This window comes from Phalangium opilio, unplaced genomic scaffold (assembly GCF_054372755.1).
Source record: "Phalangium opilio isolate 3A_F unplaced genomic scaffold, DU_Popi_V2 ptg000070l_1, whole genome shotgun sequence".
NCBI classification, from domain to species: Eukaryota; Metazoa; Arthropoda; class Arachnida; order Opiliones; family Phalangiidae; genus Phalangium; species Phalangium opilio.
Genome location: NW_028324182.1, coordinates 4,470,222 through 4,490,984, shown reverse-complemented (window position 1 = coordinate 4,490,984; position 20,763 = coordinate 4,470,222). Strand labels below are relative to the sequence as shown.

The 20,763-nt window shown below is 40.9% G+C and overlaps 1 protein-coding gene across 3 annotated transcripts in view; it reads right to left on the bottom strand.

The window, feature by feature from the left end:
* Nucleotides 1-964: 964 nt before the first annotated feature.
* LOC149661182 (uncharacterized) overlaps nt 965-20,763 on the bottom strand; it is a 45,834-nt gene continuing 26,035 nt past the window's right edge. For 2 of the 3 annotated variants that reach the window (XM_089842641.1, XM_089842640.1), the window contains 3 exons: nt 7,732-7,994; nt 6,178-6,804; nt 965-1,986 (listed from right to left, as the gene is read on the bottom strand). In XM_089842641.1, coding sequence (XP_089698767.1) covers nt 6,178-6,804; nt 7,732-7,994 — 890 coding nt within the window. In that variant the 3' untranslated portion in view covers nt 965-1,986. Of the gene's footprint in view, nt 2,243-6,177; nt 6,805-7,731; nt 7,995-20,763 lie in introns of all 3 variants that reach the window. The other variant, XM_089842642.1, reaches the window with a different exon arrangement.

Sequence of the window (20,763 nt, the reverse complement as noted above, 5' to 3'; positions counted from 1 at the left end):
TACTCCTTAAAAGTTTCCGTTTGAAAGATTTTGGAGTTCTCTTTCTCCCTCTGAGAGAGAGAGAGGAAAGCTTTATTTTGTCGTTCGCTTTTATAAATAGCTCTCCATCTTCCGCAGCCTCTTCCTAAAGCTCCCCTATCTTCTCCTTTGCTTTTGCGCCTTCTATTGTAGGTATCTCCCGCCGCAAGTCTCACGTCGCAGGCTTTTGTTAAGACTTTTAGGAACCTTCCTTCTTTACTGGAATTTTTTTTATATCGAAACATTTGACTTCCGTTTAGTTTAACTTTGAATAAAACCCTCGGATTTAAGTTTACCCATCTTAAATTTTGTACAAAGTAACAAAAGATATTCATTCAACACCTTTGGAAACTTTTTTAAATTAATTAAAAATAGGCCTAACAGATGTTCGTTCAATTAGTTCTCCTTTGGTAATATTTTCTTTTCGACTTGAAAACTCCCTTTGAAATTGATTATATTCACCAGAATAATAATTTTAGAAGTAGGAATGGAGAACGCTTAGTATTTACTTCAGTCCGACTCATAGCCCAGTATAGAGTAATGTCAGTTCTACGTATGCAAACGTCATACCCTTCTATCTCTTAGCTCAGTGTCATCCCCCCTACAAGGCGCTTACAGTATCCTCTCTTACAAAAGCGCGCCTAGAGGAAGGGATACACCGTCTACTCCCCTCTCTACCGACACTACTCTATAGAGCCCCTCCCTCCAACACGCAACGAAAAGTTTAAATTATCTTATTGGCTCACTTAGACTACGTTTTGATGACGTTGCTGACGGGGACGGCGAAAAATACGTAATTCTTTTTTACCTCTGTCGCTACGACCCGCCTCTTCTTTCATACCCCCCCGGAAGGGGGTCCGGGACTATGACGCGCGCCCAGATTACTCTGTTCTCCATTATTACTTCTAAAATTAAATCTATCCCTGTATTGACTAACTTCAATTAATCACCGGATAAGGATTTTTTATTTAAATCAGTATTACATTTCTTTTGATAATGTTTTTTTGGTGTATATTTTTTACTGATGTGTTAAATTTAATGGATATTATCTGGGTTATTTTTCTCATTCACCTTTTTGGGTCGTAATTCATCCCCATTTTCAATTAAATTAAATTTAATTTCTTTGTACAAATTCATATATTTTAAATATTAATATTGATACATAGTACGTCGATACGTGTTTCAATTGTTTTCTCTGTTTACGGAATTGCCAGCGATATTAATATAGTTTTTGGCTTGTTTATTTTCAAATGATAACTTGTGATAAAAATCTCTGGCTTCTTGGACGAAACTGAAGGTTTTTTTATCAGAACACTTAATATTAATTCAATTAAATTCTTCGAGATTTTTTTAAGACGCCAATTAAAATCTATAGAATTTCCGAAGGGATTTTTTTTTTAAATTTGAATCTTCAATTTTCGCATCCGTGTATTTATTGCCCCCTCCCCCCCATTTAACGATTAAAATTAACCATCTTTAACTAACACTTATACGAAAAACTAACGTGAGATCACGTAAAATAGATAATTTTACTTTATCCAAATCCAATTTGACTAGAATTAAATATTTAAATATCTTTTAATTAGAACCACTCCTTTCAACTTATATTTCCCTGATTAAGGTTAAATTCTTTTTATTTAATCAATGTAATTAATTATAATTTGAAATAGTACCACTCTACTTTGATATTTGTCCACTTCCCCAAAATTTTTAAGGATTAATATTGTTTAGATAAAAATATTTTTTTCTGTTTACTTCTGTTTTCGGGTTTAGAGAAATTCGCGATGAAATCAAAGACAGTTGAACCAAAAGGTATACGACACAATAACAATTTCAAAAAGTTGGGGGTTCCGTAAAAGGGGTTTAAACTCAATAAAAAGAATTCTCCGGATTTCCTCCCTCGCTGTACTTCATGCTTTCTCTTTCCGTTTGCTTTTCCGTTTTTTTTCCCCCTTTCAGCCATTGAACCTGTTTTGGAAGAGAAAAAGGCAAAAAACAACAAAAATAAACATTGATTTCGTCGAGTAAGGAGTTTATAGCGCGTATCTCTCTCTCTCTCTCTCTCTCTCTCTCTCTCTCTCTCTCTCTCTCTCTCTCTCTCTCTCTCTCTCTCTCTCTCTCTCTCTTTCTCTCTCTCTGGGAACTCACGTTACCTCTTATAGTTTGTCAATACACAAAGAGAATTGAACCTTTCAGCCTTTCATTCCTTGATACTTTGCGTTAACTGAAAAAAAGGGGACCTAGTCTGTCTTTCAATCTTTACCATTCTCAATCGATTTAACTATAAAATTGATTATCCGATTGTAGGCCTAACCAAGGTTAATTTTTGGTGTATTTAATACAGGGTGTTCCATGACATTATGCCCAAAGGATGACCCCTTTAAATTTAATTAAGAAACTGAAAGACAATGCAAACTTAATTAAGGGGTCATCCGTAAAACACTCCAAACATAACTTGAAACATTTTGGACTCGAAATCGCTCAAAGAACATCCCCCTTAACTTCAGATAGACTTTTAAGAAACACCCTGTACGAGGGATAATGGGAAAGTCCATTGCGGCAAAAATTCGTAATGTCACGTGATTTGTGATACGTTAATATTCATTAAGCCTTGGCTTTTCAATTAGCATAAGCGCTACCTTTGAACTTCCTCATGCCCTTCTACATAGGTTCTTGATATAACTAATTTTAACAGCTTTTCAAACCGCGTTAAATGATTTTGGAGAGGGTTACTTTAAAACACTAGTATTCTCCCCTTCCTCTCTTGACCCTTTCACATCTAAACAGGCTTTAAATTCTCCAATCAAAGGCAGAACTTTAATATCCGGAGTTGTCGTCCGGTTAAGAGCTCGGCCCGCGTTCTATTGTTGCCTTGACTACCAAATATTGGAAAACAGGGTCGCCCCTTTGAGGATATACACCCCTTTCATACATGTGTATCATTTTGACATTTAGTTTCGGTTACACGAAAAGACCGATATATATGATTAAATTCCGACGTAATCTTTTGATATTTAAGATATAGAATCCATATAAGAATATTTTATACCTTCCCATTAATTGGTAAGACAACATTCAACGTTAGGTTCGTAATATAATTGCAGTGCAGATAATTTCAGTCTGCTTTCTGGATCGAAATGCATTAATATACATTTTGATGACGTATATTTACTGAAACGGAAAATTATATGATCGAACTGCCGTAATTAAATCTAGGGTTCTTATTACGGGGAAAATTACCCACTCTCCTCCTCCTTTACACCCTCTACCCCTTGACCTCAATTAGCGCAGGAAACGCGTTAGGCCTAACATAATGCTAAGCCTAATATTTATTGAGAAAAAAATAAGAAAAACTCGTGTAGAGGCGAGAAAGGCAAGCGACGTGTCGCCGACGGATGTTATATAAAAGAAACTTTCTTTCAAGACGGGATTAAACGCGAACGAGGGATATTTTTAAGCCTTTGTAGCTAGAGATATAATTTCTCTAGCTTTCTCCTTTTCTTTATCCCCTGTTGGCGGTCTTTCCATTCGATATTTTTCATCCTTTCGATCCCTCGAGGGGGGGAGGTTCATGACGGACCTAAGTCTGATGGCGAGAAGTGGGCGGAGAGAAGAAAAAAAAGAGTAATTATTGGACGAAAGATAATCTATCGAATCGAGGGCACCAGGGATGGGTAGCCTAGGCCATTTCGTGCATGTTGTCTGGCTTTTCTTTTCTTCGGGTTTTGTTCGCCCGTAGCGCGTGAATACAGTTAAAGCTATCAGATTGTATAGCTACCTCGCTGACCTAAACCCGTCTCTTCATTAAACATCTTGCCACGAACATTGAGTATAAATTATGGCGTATTCACGCTGAGCGCGTTAATGAAGGGAAGGCTGTATTTTAAGTAGGATTTATCGCATTAGAGTAACATAATCTTCATTAATTAACCCACTACGTACTGGAATCTGTTGTCAATATCAGTGTATTGTTCGCGTTCGTTAATGGAATACGGTTAATCTTGTTGTTTTCAGACTGTTTTCCCCTTATCGCGGTCTTCGCGTTTATTAACGAACTCCTACGCGAAGTCTTTCACTATACACGAATGTCGATGAATTCGGCTCGAAAATTATTAATGGCTCACGAAACACTTATTAAGTAGGGGTCTACTCATCATCAGACGATAGGAAAAGAGTGGGGGGAGAGAAGGGGGGACTAGGGACACTTCGATCGCCCGTCTAATGGATCTAGCGTAAAATACCGTCGAATTTTAAGAGTTAAGGGAGTGCTTTTATACGTCCACACAATGTCGGGTCCGTACCAGTCTAGGAAACGTGCCATTTCACATAGAGAATCTGTTTTTTACCACGAAATTCGTTGTACATTCTAACCTCGCGCTTTAAGGTGTACCCTACCCGAGGGGCTATTCACTAAGCATAATCTAGAAATATAGAATTGAGCTCGTGTTTCCCCCACCCCCATTGTACTAAAAGTTTTACTCGCATTCTTAACCGTACTTTTAATGGAACCGTAAAGAAGGCATTAGTTGGTGTGTAAAAATTATTTGAAATACGTCAGACACGTGACCGAGGAGGGGAGTGGTTGGAAGAAACTTAGTTCGTTTTATTTCGAAAACTAGCCACGTTGGGAAATTGGCGCTGTTATCTCGCAAAAAATAAGGACTAGGTGTCCACTGTCCAATCCCACCGCACATGGAATCTTGGGGTCACGTGGTGCTTGTGACGTAAATAAAATTATTTAACCCAACCACCGATGCCTTCTCTACAGTCTCTTTAATCTGTAGTCGATGTACAGGGAATCTTTAGGTGAATATCCCCTCGAAGCTACCTCACCGTGAACTGAAGGTTTTTCAATAAAACCTTGGAGCTCCGTAGACCCTTATCCTACTTCTACCATCCCTTATATTAAATTAAGGCGAAAAAAAGTGCTCAGGGTTTTTTTTTACCCTTACCGGCCTTACGTATACTTCTATACCAAAATGTAATTGGAACCCTCCTAGTTCTAAAAAAAAAAAAAAAAAATAAAGCACCCAAAAATATTTCGAAAGCCTTGCCTTAAGTATTTTTAGTAGTGGGCGCACTTGGTTTATATGTCCTTTAAGTGGCGTACCATCGTAAATAAGGATTTTATTATATTTTGTAATGAATCCTGGACCTCAGTTTTAATGAATTTACCTTTTAATGGAAGCCTTAATAGTTCAGTATTGCGAGACCCTAAATGAAACATTACAAGCCTTTAACGACTTTGCGTTAAGAGGATGAAAAGGGAAAGATTATTAATTTCATTTCGTAATTGTAATTTTAAAATATTATAATATATTTTAACTTCTATTATACTTCGTAATGGTTTTAATGTATCAAATATGATAATGTATTTGATTTCAAACGCCTGGTGGCTGGCCTTTCCTTGGACCGTGTTGCGTTGCGGGTTAAACATTTCTACAGGCGCTGGTAGAAAATACACGCTAGACCTGGCCCCTAAATGCTGGCTTTGCCCATGAACACAATTTTTATTTAAATTTATTTAAAAATTTTTATATGATCCGCTACATATTTTGTTTTTAAATACTATAACACCGTTCTCGCAAACGTTTGTTCCTCCTAGCTCTAAAAGGGATCCATTTGTAGTAATGGAGAGAAAATGAATATTCATTCATTATCCTAAATTCGAATATATTTTTAAACTAGTAGAAAAGCAAATACAATAGGCTTTATCATGAAAATTTTGAAGGAAAGTAGTTAAGCCAAGAAGTGATATCTAGATTATTAGGGAGAAGGTATAAGATGCCTAAGTATTCGGGCGCCATAGTCCTAGTGCCCCTTTCAAAATACAAGGGGGGACGTAAAAGGAGGCCGGGATATTTCGTCTCTCCATTGTCGGAAAATACGAAATTTTCGTCATTCGCGTCGCGCTGACGTGAGTTTTCAAGAACCAATGAGATGCTGGTTGTAATTTAGAGGCGGGGATTAGCTCCGGTCCTACGTTTGGACTGGAGATAAAGCTGGAAATGTTTTGAATTTATACCTTCTCCCCAATAAACTAGATATAACTTCTTGATTAAGCCTTCGTTTTTTAATTTGGAATTGCGATCGCTTAACAGTTGAGAGAGTTATGCCACGTGATAGTGTTGGGTATATTTTTACATAATCTTGACTTACTTATGCCTTGGGAGCTCTTCGTCTGCGTCTGTCTAATTCCTCGCCGTTGTACTCTGGTACGGGACTTTCTTCGGCTAACAAGCTGGCCAAAGCGTATAACCTATCTGGATCGGCTTCGTCCGATAAGGGCCTACTTCTGTGAGTTGGAAACTGTCCCCATTTTCCGTTATCCGCGTTGCTGCTCGAGTCTTGGTGCAAATCTTGAATGTTAATTCCTCCCATCCGCCTGTGGTGACTGTCCCTTTTTTTCTTCTGTCCGGGTACCAAGACGTATCTGTAATCTAGCGGGTAGAAGGGCGTTTTAGTCGCTGGTCCCGTAACGGACGAGGCCTGGGATCTTCTTGAAAGGACGGGGTAAGGAGGAGCGATGTTGTATCTGGCGTTCATCCATTCGGGTATAACGTCCTGGGACATTTGGGATGCTTCCTCGGCTTCCATTAATTCTCGGGCTAACGCTGGTGTCAGGGCTCCTTCTAAAAATCCCGGCGGGAAAACGGGTTCTTCAACCTCTTCGGCCGCGGGAATAGGATTATACCAGTCGGTACCCGTGGCCAATTTCGGGTCGTAAAAAAATGAAACTGGAATTTCGCTGGGAAGATCTTCATTTTCGGATATTTCCATTTCATTCTAGCGCCAGGATAAAGAGAGACAGATAAAGAAAAAAGCGAAATTTATTCCTCGTATATATTTACTTTAGAAACTAATTCGGAATAAGTCTAGACTTTACACTGTACTGGTAGTGAAAATTAAAGGAAGGGTAAAATGAAATATCGATCAAAATAAAATATTTTTAGTCCAAAATCCCTATTAGTTTCTTCCGCAATTTATCCCAAACCTTTGTATTTTTCCGAGTATAAAGTTTAAACCAGAAGTGAGATGAGACTAGAAGTACTGAGCTAACCAAATTCTTCACTCGGCGAAAGTGAATATTCTTGATAACACACCAACGGTTGGCCCTCTGGTGGCGGTTTCTGAGTTTTCCCTCCAAAACGTGAGACGCTCGCGGTGGTAGACGGCCGAACTAGATTCAAGCACCCGCGTCCGTGTTTCGTGGCTTTAAGTTGAGGGGAAGGGGGTAGGAAATGTTTTTGGAACTCGACCAATTTTTTTCTCAGTAGTGTAGGCGCGTGGGAAGCGGCATAAAATCCTCAAATTTGTTCACTAGTGCCAGGATCTACTATCAATGCTAGAGCCCTTCACTTCTAGTCTCATCTCACTTCTGTTTAAACCAAATGTTATTTAAAGTTTAAGATAGGAAACAAGTTTTTATTTGAACTGTAAACAAAAATTTCTTTCCCCTCTTGTCCAACTCGACGTCAAACTAGTCAAATGGATGCTTCCATATAAATAACGTTAAGGTTGTCTAGAAACTTTAACATTAATGGACAGCCCTTCGAAAGAGGGTATGTCAACATATACGCTCTTACCCTAGATGGAAAATATCTCTAGGGAAGTTTGACAGCGCCACTATAAAAGTATATACAGAGGGGGGTGAAAGCGAGTTTAAACAAATTAGAAGGGAACGGGGTTAAAAGGCTGATGTAGGGTTCTCACCGGGTCATCGTCTCTTAGTCTTAGTTGTTCGGGTCCTCCTCGAAGCGTGCTGAGCCAAGCCAAAAACTGTTCGACGCCAACGTCTCTTTTCAAACGAAGAGCTCGTCTACCATTTCCCGATAGCAACTCGTCCAGGTTGCTTCGAATGCTACGTTTTCTCGTAAAAGAGGAGCTTCCGGTTGACGGCATTCTCCTGGGGGTCCGCTTCCGTCGGTAAAGGACTCCGTCGTAATCTTCTTCCGGATAGTCCCCTAGCTCCCGCTCTGTATATTAAAAAGACAAAAGGGCTTAAAAAAATAAACGGACCTTGGCGATTTTACTACCGGTACTTCAAAGAGATTCTTTGTACCATCTTCAAAAACCTTCAAAGGAAAAAAGGGAAAGTACTTCATGGGTCCTTTCATTTAATAGTTGCTTCCCCTTTTAGCAGAAGCGGGCTAAAGGCATTTAAATTAACGGGCCTTTGTCTCAAATGCTGATAATGATAGTTTTCATTAATTAATTGTGGAGGACCAGGCGTTTTTTTGGAGGGGGGGGGGGTTAGTACTTAAAGTATTTAACTATCGTTCGTGGTTACTTCTTGTGAAACTTGAAGAATTTAGTTTGGTTGATAGAGTGTGTATTGATTTTGGACCTATAATACAAGTTTCTAATTTGAAATAGGCCCGTAAGAGTTTTTTTTTTCATTTTCCAGTCTATACTTAAATGTCAAGGGGCTTTCTCTAAAAAAAAAACATAAGATACACTAGAATATTGGAAATTTTCTTCCCAAAGGGTACCGGTATCTAAAATCAAATAGGGGACCTTTCGTTTGTAGTTCTCTTTTTAAGGATTTTTTCTGGTTCTGGGTATACTTTAGCTCTAGCTAAAAACAAAACTAAAATGACCAATGGTCAAATCTCTAAAACTAGAACTTCGTTGTCGCCCAAAGAACATTCCATTAAGTTTCTGACAGACCTTTCAGAAACACCCTTTATAAGCAACCGCAGAAGTGAGATGAGACTAGATGTGAAGGGCTCTAGCATTGGTAAAAGATCCTGGCACTAGTGAACAAATTTGAGGATTTTATGCCGCTTCCCACGCGCCTACACTACTGAGAAAAAATTGGTAGAGTTCCAAAAACATTTCCAACCCCCTTCCCCTCAACCTAAAGCCGCGAAACACGGACGTGGGTGCTTGAATCTAGTTAGGTCGTCTACCACCGCGAGCGTCTCACGTTTTGGAGGGGAATTTCTGAAACCGCCGCCAGAGGGCCAACCGTTCGTGTGTTATCAAGAATATTCACTTTCGCCGAATGAAGAATTTGGTTAGCTCAGTACTTCTGGTCTCATCTCACTTCTGGCAACAGACTAATAAAGTATGGATTCTATAGCCCTGTACAATATTCATCGATAAGTATAACTTTCAAACAGAACTTCAAACGGAATAAATAAGAACCAAAAAAGTGTATGAATGAATTGACGCCACTCTTTTTGGTAAATGTCGCCTTCTCTCTTTCTGGCCAGTTAATATCCTTGCGAAACTTACTAATTAGGGAGTTTTTATTGGCTTCTTAATTAGATTGGTCCGTTTTATATTCCCTTCTAGAATCTAGATACCGCTAGGGAAAAAGGATAAAATCGTGTGGGAAAGAGACTCGTACTCGAAGCTTAGGGAAAACTGGTATCAGCTTTCATAATTCGTTCATTAAGTTTGCCTGAATAGAATGAATAGAAAGCCAAGGCTTATCGACTCGAGTCCAATTCTACTCGATAACTCTCGCTCCCCCGGTTTGTCTCTATTCGACTTAAGGTTGGACAAGAAAAGACGAAAGTCCTAGAAATAAATCGAGTCTGACGGGGCGGAATGGTCGACGTTCTGTAATAACAGAATTTCCCTCGCATTTACTCTCTCTGTCTCCAGTGCAGTTGTGTAGCCGTAAGCTATAGCAACAAGCGCCTCGGCCAACCCGTTATGGCTTTAGTTCTTTTATTTTTTATCCCCAAAAGGCCATCGTCGCTGTGTGGGTTGGTGAGATGCCTTACCACACACAGAGAGAGAAAAAAAAGGCTATCAGATCAAATATTTTTTTCCTTTTATGACGTGCCACGCTGTCCTCTTTACCAGACTGGTCTAAACAGTTTGGAACAAATTACCCTTCAAACTGTTATTAATATTTCCCAGAGTTGTTTACTGCGCGAAATACCCGAGTTCGAATGTAGTTTGACACGACCACTACTTTTGCTATTAGGGTTAACATTGCGTAGTAATCCGCGTCAATTTGTCCCCTAATTGCAAAGAAAGAATTGTGAGAAAAACGTTTTACGGTTATTTTTAGATACCTCTGTGGCATCTGAATATTTTTTTTAAAGGCTACCTAATAACAAGTTGGTAAGACCAAAATGTTACCTCTCCGAGTCAAGAGGACTACTTACAAACTTATTGCAAGAGCAATTGAGATTGGTGTCTGTCCTTGTGGGATGGACAAAAGAGCAGAAGATGGTGGTGACAGAGAGACAATGGAGTAATAGCCAGTGTAAGAGGAATACAATTTTCCAAATTTCTGGGAACTGTAAATACGGTCTGGAAATTGAGAAAACATTTGTTCCAATTTGCAAACTGCGAACGCGGTCCCCTGGGGTGTAACAACAGACAGACGCACACACAGACAAACAGACACGTCAATATTAGAGCTTTTCCCTGACATACGTCACTCGAAGAGGTAAAAATTTTAAAAATGTTTTGTCTATTGTGTAAGGGAAAGAAATTCTCCTTAGTTATTTCCGCCAAGAAGCAACCCACCATATTTTACCTCCTTTGCATCATTCCTTTTTTATTTTCATTTCTATAAAAGTTAAATTTCATATTTAAATTTCCTAAGGCCCATGTATACGCTTGCTCGGAGAAGTTGATTTATATCTAGACCAATCTTAATATTAGAATTTCCAGGAAATATATCATTTATGAGGGAACGAATACGTTAAGCGAAGCTAAGACGCGTACACTAGACTCTGCACGCCGTTGTATTCTAAGCGTATCTTTGCTTCTCTTCGTCTTACAAATCGCCACGCGAGCAATTTTCTCTCTCTTTCTCTCTTCGTTTCTTGATGTTGCGTTTTTCTATATATATATTCCCAGATATTTCCCCATTTCCTTGTACAATATGCATCCCTTAATACGGTAGAAGCTGAAAGAATTCTGGCTAAATGACATCAAAACGTATCGCGTTTCCCCCGTATAACTAGAACGTTTATTAGGCCTAACTCTATTCACCTTTTTATAACGAATACTTAAAGAATGGTAACCATGGCAACGCTTTTGCACTTATCGCTTCTTCCCACGATTTTTGGGACCCAAATCTAGGATCCCGGAGCCGTAGTGCTTGAGAATCCATTCCATTCCTGGCAATTCTAGCCATCAACGTAGAGAGCCGAAGCAGATTCGAGTTATATATTGTAGTGTAGGATGGAGTGCGTGTAGCGTTCGGCGCGTCACTCAAGAAAATATCGAGCTTATCTCGATTTCGGAAAATAAACCCTTTTCATTTTTTTTCTCTCTCTCTCTCATCCTCCACCTCCACAGCTTCCCAAAGTCTTATTATAACGTTATATCCCGCGCACCCGGCGTTACGCCATTTCCAAAAATTTCTGGGATGAAATAAAGTCTAGAGGGTCATTTTTCTCCGAGATCACCAGGAGAGGGGTATGCCGTATCCCTTATATTAAGTATAACCCGATAACTAAAAGGCTGTTCGTTGATGTAACCCGTGTTTGTTCAGCAACACAACGAATTCCAATAGGGCAAACGCGATAAAGTAGAAACTTTGGAAAGTTGAAGGCGCTTGGCTTCGAAAACTGAAGCGTTTTTACTTCTGGAAACGTACTTTATGGATAACCAATATAACCGTTGACCCGCAGCGCCTTAAACGACATTGAGAAAGAGAAGGCATATTTCAAAGAGAAGGTGCTGCTGGTGATTCTAGGCTATGCTATGGATGGGGATGCAGACAGTATTGAGGATGACGCTCATGCGGGTGGGAGTGGAATAAAGTTATTACCGTAACTGGTCGACTTATAGATATAAAAGAGTTTTTGCTTCGCTTGGGAGCGTTTCTATTAAAGGAGTCCGTTAAGAGATATATCCATTGCCATATTCGCGATATTTTCTTCCATCCTTACCCTGTCACCATTCATTCCCGCTACTTACGCGAACGGTATCCCATGCACTTCTGTAATACATTCGCATTCGCCCGAAACGTAAGACGCATTTTTTCACGGGCTTATCCCGCAAGTATTATGTTATTTCTCTCCCGCTTCAAGTTGTTGGAAGTTTCTACGTTAAATGCTACTACAGAAAAGGTGTGAAAGGTGTTTCCAGTTAGGGTTGATCTCAGTCTCAACTGGAGGTGGAAATAAATATCGCAACTATCCCCACGCACACTTCCGGAGGACTTAAGTAGGCACGTCGAAATTCCCCCTAGAAATCAATCGGATGCGATGCTATGTATGTTCCCTTCGTGCCCTCTTTTCTTTCATTCCGGAATTCCTCTTTATGGTGCCGGGGGTCTCTCTAGGAAGCTCCCCTTTTTCTCTTCCGGAATCTTTGTTTTTAGATCTTTTGCCACCCTCGACGCTTCCTCATTATAGGAAGAAATGAATATACTCGTGGAAGACAATGTCATCTCGTCTCATGGCGAAAAGTCATTTGAGGGATAATTATGTTTGAATAGGCTTAGAGGTTTCATTTTTCCGGGTCACGTATAACAGCCTGCGATTCAGTTGTACAGTTCTCAAATGTCTTTAGGGACATTTCCGTTATGTCTATTATCAGAAGTGAGATGAGACCAGAAGTATTGAGCTAACCATATTCTTCACTCGGCGAAAGTGAATATTCTTGATAACACAAGAACGGTTGGCCCTCTAGTAGCGGTTTCTGAATTTTCCCTCCAAAACGTGAGACGCTCGCGGTGGTAGACGGCCGAACTAGATTCAAGCACCCGCGTCCGTGTTCGGCCGCTTTAGGTTGAGGGGAAGGGGATAGGAAATGTTTTTGGAACTCGACCAATTTTTTTCTCAGTAGTTTTAGCGCGTGGGAAGCGGCGTAAAATCCTCAAATTTGTTCACTAGTGCCAGGATCTACTATCAATGCTAGAGCCCTTCACTTCTAGTCTCATCTCACTTCTGCTATTATCCATAGGTCTGTGTGGATGGTACTTTATTTGTTTAATAGGTAGCTACGCGTTCATAAGTGTGGAGTTCTACGTAAATTTGACGAAGTGCTTTCATAAGGCTGGATTAAGTGCCTTTCTTTGAATTCGGGTATTTTGACCGAGCTTTTATTATGGCCGGTTGTCTGCTTCTCGTACATATTCCATTTAGTTAGAAACTCTTCGTGGAAAATGAGTGAATTACGAAGAATTCAACGTACTCTATTAGTAATTAGATTTAGTTTGTACCAACGATGCAGAAGCGGAGTTGCATATGTAGTTTTTCTGGGCTCCGTTTTAAATTTAAAATTTTGTTTATCAATTAGCTGAAAACTTTTAGTTAATTGCACTCAACTTGTTCTTTAAAAACCCCATTTAAGTTAATTCACTCTTCCGCGTCCCAATAATTTTCATCTGCCGGTTCATATTTAAGTTAATTTTGAATTTTTACACTAATTTTAGAGCACGAGTATTTAAGATTTATATTGAAAATTAACTTTTATTTTAACCTTAAATTATTTTTAAGAAATTAGTGTACTAAATTAAGAATTTTTTAATTAATAATGCATGCGCATTTTAACAGAGTTTGATAACCAAGCGCAGTCACAGTGAAGATAACAGTTTTGTCCAGGCTGACCTTTGCTTCAATCCCGTTGACCTCTCGTCGAGAAAGATGTAAGAATTCCCTCACCTCCCCGCTATATGAATTCATCCTCATCTTTATCATTTCTCTTGTCCTCCGTACGAATTTAAAGTGTCTCCTCGTATACAAAAGATAATTCTTGTATCTTTACCCGGAGACTTCCTTGCTTGTCCGCCTTCATCCTTAGATAAAGCCTTTAGTTCATCTCTTCCACGAAAAGGAATTATTCATGAGAATGGCGCTTTCTACCTTAGCTTGGCACGAATATCAAAACTTTGAAAAGGGAAGGAACCCTTAAGTGGTCGCCTTGTTATATAAATAGAAGTTCCAAATCAGAGCCCGCTGTTATAGGGCTAGCGAAACCTTGGGCAACGCGTGAAAACTGACATTATTTCGGGCACCTTATCTAACTTTCGTCTCTATCGAAAAAGGGGGGGGGGTGAGAAAATGTCGTGCCTGAGAGAGACTGAACACCTAGGGTTTGATAAATGAAGGCTTAAAGCGTTTCCATATATTGTAAATTTGACGCGCGTCAGCGGACCCTGAGAGTTGACGCGTATGTTCCGTGCGTGGCGAATGGTTTTCGCGCCTTTTATCGGCTAAATTATTGAACCCCCGTTTGTTACAGACTCGGGGAGGAGTACTTCAACGATCTTCGGACCATCATTAATTTAAATTTAACGATATATTTATTAATTGTTCCAATTTCGACTCCTTTCCTATATCTATGTATATAGATCTTTCTCTTTCGCGTGTTAAAATAACATTAACAATCCTGCAGGCAACGGGGTCGATGCGGCGCGAACTCTAAAGTTGATAATTCGCTTAAAATCCTTCGCGCCTTTTCTCTCGTGATTCTCTGTATCCATTCGGTAGACTTAGAGGAATCTTATTATAATCAGAAGTAGGATGAGACTAGAAGTAAAGAGCTCTAGCATTGGTAATAGATCCTGGCATTGGTGAATAAATTTGAGGATTTTATGCCGCTTCCTTCGCGCCTACACTAGAGAGAAAAAAATTGGTCGAGTTCCAAAAACATTTCCTATCCCCTTCCCCTCATCCTAAAGCCGCGGAACACGGACGCGGGTGCTTGAATCTAGTTCGGCCGTCTACCACCGCGAGCGTCTCACGTTTTGGAGGGAAAATTCAGAAACCGATACCAGAGGGCCAACCGTTGGTGTCTTATCAAGAATATTCACTTTCGCCGAGTGAAGAATTTGGTTACCTCGATACTTCTAGTCCCTTATCCTACTTCTGTTATAATATAGATAGATATATCTCCGAAACGTCTTTCGCGATAAATACGGAAAATAGGAAACCGTCGTCTCCTAGCTTTAATGTTAATTTTCCAATTTCCATAGCAAACGATGTGAATATGACTCGTACGTATTTCCTCAATTGGACATTACGCTAAACGACCCGCATGCAGCGCGACTGGGATGATTATACTGTGAAATATACATATTAAATCTTGTTATCAAACTCCCGTAGCAAACACGGCAAGCTTTTGTAACAGGCATACTTATGATATTGAATATCCTAAACACTGTTGTGGACTTATGGCACCAACTCGCCCCAAAACTTACCTTGGCTGGTTATTCCCCAAACTCGTCACTGGTTAGACCCGACCCTCACACAAAGCGCGATACACCTGCGGTTTGGAAAACCGAAGAAACCCATAAGGGAGAAGAAAATCTACGCGCTAGATAAGGAGAGAAAAAAAATAAAAAAAAAAAAGAAGAAGGCTACGGGACCGCGAAGTAAGAGGTCGACTACGACTAGGAGGACCGGTCAACCTCGAGGACGAAAAAGCTAACCCTGATCGCAAGCCGTCGCCACGTTGCCGGCACACGCTAACCTCGCGCCCCTGTCCACCTCGAGGACGAAAACGTTAACCCCGAGCGCAAGCGGTCGCCACGTTGCCGTTTCACCCTAACCTCGCGCCTCAGTACATCGTGAAAACAATTAACGCGATTAACTAATGTTGTGCGTGTGTTTGTGTCATCGAATCGAACTACAATGCTGCAAGTCAACTCTGTGAGTAAAACTTTTAACTAGAGGGTCTAACCAGCCAAAACTACTTATAACGTTAATTCTTACATATAAACCATGAGTGCACCATGGGTAAGAACTGCCCCAATATTAATAACTAAGTAAACTGTTCAATGTTACCTTTTCATTAATAATTGTTATCTTATATTAAATATTATCCATTCCTAATTAACTTCAAAACTGAGTATTTATTATTTTACCTAATGAGAACCTTACTACGATTTTAATATACTTAACTTAAAATCCCCTAGACTAACGAAACCTTTAAATTAAAAATTAACCCCTTTAATTAATTGTAGTCAGGTCGCGTCTCATTTTGGGGGTCAGTGTCCGGGATGAAACTCTCCCAGAAGTTAATTAACTATTTTATCTCTAAAAATTTTCCCTAATGCTTTGTTCATTGTGGTACCTTTCCAAGGGCAGAAGTTCTCAGGTTACGATTGTAACCATAAGTATATTATGTTAAGTTAGAATTTCACTCTCGCTTCACTCTCGTTTGACTACTTCACCTAGAATTTGTGAGATTACGTATTTCCTTTGGGTAAGGGTACGGCGGTGCAACTAGATTAATAAAACGTTGAGTTGAAATGATTTTTTTTTTAAACCCATAGCGGTATAATTTTTTTTGAAACCCATAGCGGTATAATTTTTTTAGAACCCATAGCGGTATACTTTTTAGAAACCCATAGCGGTATAATTATTTAGAAACCCATAGCGGAATTAATTATTTAGAAATCCATAGCGGAATTAATTATTTAGAAACCCCATAGTGGTACAAAATTTTAGAATCCCATAGTGGTTAAAATTTGTTTTTTTTTCTTTGCCAAAAAAAAAAAAAAAAAAAAAGGTCAACCTTGTTTTATTATTCGTTGCACCTGTGATTTTGCAAAGCGTAGGAATTTTTTTTTGGTTTTGTGGAAAGTTTCTTGGAAATCCTTTTATATGCCTTTTAAGTCGGCCCATGAAAATTGCCACCCCCATTTTTCACGTACTTTAAGTTGTACGACCTGTGTAAAAGCATTTCAGGCTTTTGAGAGGAACGAGCGATTAGAGCGCCGCAGAAACCCCCTGGTGTCGGTAGAACGAAGCGTCCAGTTTAAAACGAGAATACCTAAACGTCCAAAACTCAGCATGACGTCCCATGCCAATTCTTTAGTAGCTGGTACTAGCGCAACGCCTACGTCAACAGTAACTGGTCCGCCCCCTATAGTCCCTAGCTTAAACAGTGTTGCTAGCGGGGGTATCCCCTCGACTCCCACTGTAGTATTTTCTACACCGAATTCAACCCAAAATACTTTGGTTTCGGCAGCTGGTAATTTAACGCCACCGGTGTTGAGTATAACGCCACCTATTGGAACGCAATCGGCTATGCCACCCCCTGCCGCCCCCAATCCAACTAATGACCCTATGGTCGCCATACAGCTACAAATGCATGCCTTGATGCAGCACGTAGCTCTGTTAAGTAATCAGTTTGCTGCTTTTCAACAGACTAATCAGGTTGCGGCTCAGAATAATGCCCCAAACCCAGCCACGCCTATAAATAATAATGTAATTTCAACGCAACAAGTTAATTTGCCCTTAGCTAATTCACAGCAGCAGGTACTGGCTCCCTTAGCGCAAAATGTTCCATTAGCCCCCGGTCCCATTAGTACGTTTGGTACCGTAGGCTCTTGCCCCAGCCCCGCTGGAGCCGTGTTAGGCCCTGCCGTTCCTTCGGTAAACGGGTCCCAGCAAACCCGTCCCCAATTAGGGCTCCCGAATTCATGGGTGCCATCAGTCTCGCCTCCTACGTTTAACGGTTCTAATACAAGCTTAGGAGTGAAAGATTTTTTAACCAAAGCCCGCCAGGTGTTAGTTAGTCGTGATTGTCCTGAAGACATATTTCTCAGACACTGGATTCCTACTATGTTAACCGGCGCGGCGTTTGAGTGGTTTGAATTACAACCCTCATACTTCACGTTTGCGGAGTTTTCCGAAGCCCTTCGGGCCGAGTTTGAACAGGACACGGATGATGATTTCATATTTGAACAAATTTCAAGGCGTGTCCAAAAGCCGAACGAAAACCCCGCTAATTATGGCGAAGCGGTGTTAACCCTTATACGCAAATTATCTGAGCCTGTTTCACATCGTGAACAAGTGCGTTTGATCCGCAGAAATTTAGACCCGGAAATTAAAAAGCTCCTGGCCACAAAAGATTATAGCCGTGGCCGCGAATTAATTGCAGACGCTGTAAAGATTGCACACGCCTCGCAAGGTTCAAAAACTAGTTCTACATCCGATCCCTCGGTTGGAAATAGCTCGCGACAAAACAAGCCCGCTGTAATTTGTATGAACTGCGGCCGTACTGGTCACTATCAGTTCCACTGCCGCCAACCGGTGCAGAGTTTCCCCCCTCGCCAAAATCCGCCTGCCGTCATTACTCCTGTCACTAATTTCAACCCTAAAGCCGCCCCATTTGTTCCTGTATGTCAAGGGTGTGGTGAACGTGGCCATATTAAGCCAAAATGCACCAAAAATAACCGCCACAACCAGGGAAACGAGCAGCCCGGAAGGTCAGTCACGGGAACCCCAACCGGCACAAGGCAATAGATCCCGTAGTAAATAGTATACTAGATGAAACCCACAACCAACCGCAACTTGCACGGATTTCCCTTTCTATTGGTGGCGAGAATTATACAGCTTTAGTAGATCCAGGTTCTACTTATACCCTAATTGACGATAGTTTCAGAGAGAAACTTAAGCCAATCTCTAATTCTAGGAGACGACACCGTCTAGGTATTAAATTAGCAAATAAAACGCGTGTAACGTCTACGGGCTCAACTAATGTAGAGTTCTCGTTGCCCGGTAAAGTGAAATCCGTTCAAGCCCATTTTGTTTCAAACTTAGTATACCCAATTATTTTAGGGATGGACTTAATCCATCAATGTGGAATGGTTGTAAATTATAAAGAAATGAAATATTGGTGGAGCGATAACGTAAACCAAATCTATGAGTTTGAAAAAGATAAAGAGTCCAATGTACAGGAACCTGCAGGTCCCACCTTATGTAACGTCGAAATCGACGAAGAGGATATTCAGCAAGCCCTCGCGGTAGCAAAAGTCTCCCCCGAGGAGCGTCTTCAATTAGAAGCCCTGGTGTTTAAATACCGAACTATTTTTGCCAAAATACCAGGACACACAAACTCTGCCTCGCATTATATTGATACTGGGGATGCTAAGCCCGTCAGCAAAGCCCCCTATAGGTACTCGCCGTGGAAAAAAGAAAAAATTGACGAGATTGTCTTTGATATGATTGCCCAAGACTTGGTCGAACCCTGTAATAGTCCCTGGGGTTCCCCCGCCATTCTCATTGGAAAGAAACCTGACCCTATTTTTGAGCTAGGACAGTCAGAAACTAAGGAAGAAGAGGAGGCCAAATTTAGATTGTGCTTAGATTATAGAGAGCTTAACGCTATTACAGTAAAAGACTCATACCCCCTCCCCCGGATAGATGACATACTAGAATCGATTCGAAAGCCCCAAGTCATAACCACATTAGACCTGAAGTCAGGCTACTGGCAGGTCCCATTGGACCCTGCCAGTCGTGATAAAGCCGCCTTTATTACCCATAGAGGTTTGTACCGTCCAAAGGTATTGATGTTTGGTCTGTGCAACGCACCCGCCACCTTTCAGCGGATGATTGACCGGTTATTTGGCCCATTACTTGGTGATGGTGTTATGGCTTACCTCGATGACATTGTTATCATATCAGAATCATTTGAAAAGCATCTAGAAACCTTAGAAAAGGTATTTCAAACTCTGCTGGAGGCGGGTTTAACGGTTAAGGCGCGAAAAACAAAATTTTGTGTGCCTGAAACTAACCTTTTGGGCCACGTGGTGGGTAAGGATGGGATCAAAGTAGACCCCACTAAAACAGAGTCAATCAGTAAATTACCGGCCCCTGATAATGTTAAAACCCTCCGATCATTCCTTGGAATGGCCGGATATTATAGAAGGTTCATTAAGGGTTTTTCCTCGCTAGCGGCACCCTTAACTTCCCTCCTTCACAAAGACGTAAAATGGACTTGGTCCGAAGCCCAAAATACGGCGTTTGAAACATTGAAAACGGCGTTAGTTTCAGCCCCCATATTGGCTGCCCCCAATTTTTCAGAACCATTCATTGTTGAATGTGATGCGTCTAGCACTGGCCTTGGCGCCGTCCTACTACAAAAACGCGCTGGAAAACGTCTGGTAATACAGTATTTCAGTCATACACTAACTGACACTGAGAAGAAGTATTGCACCACGGAGAGAGAGGCTATGGCAGTTAAATACGCTTTAGATAAATTCCGCCCCTATTTAGAAGGAAGGAAATTTGAACTTTACACTGATCATTCTGCGCTTTTATGGTTATTGAAAACCCCGGATCCTACTGGCAAATATGCACGCTGGTATGCCCAGATACAGGCTTTTGACTTCTCGGTGCATCACATACCCGGAGAAAAGAACGTTTTAGCCGACGCTCTTTCCCGCATGCCCCTAGCTTCTGATGAGGACTCGCTGGCGAGCCCCCCTTCAGAGCTTGAGGCTGTCACCTCCGTGGCTGTGGCGATGCCTACCGAACCAATTGCCTTCTCCCCCGAAATCATTCTCCGGGAACAATCCAAGGACGTACGCCTTGGCCCCTGTCTACGATTTCTGAAAGAGAACACCCCGTTACCTTCTGAATCTAAATCCGATGAAGCCATTTTGCCTAGTTGTAAACTTATTGATGGACTATTGTATCGCCTCCCAAAGCAGTCCTCCCCAAGCGAAGAAAATTATAAAATATGGATTCCAGAATCTTTGTATCCCACAGTTTTACAACTTAACCACGACATTCGCACGTCAGGTCATCTAGGTAACCTTAAAACACTCCACCGCCTGCGCGAACGTTACATATGGGATGGTATGACCCGCTATGCCCGGGAATATGTTAGGTCATGTGAAGCTTGCCAAAAGCACAAGCCTGTTCAGAGAGCCCCAGCTGGCCTTATGAAGTCTGCTGCGTTATCAGATCCCTGGACAGTTATAGGTATTGATCTCAAAGGCCCCTACACCCCCAGTAGACGTGGCTTCACGCAACTCTTAGTAATCACAGACATGATGACGAAATGGGTTGAGATATTCCCGCT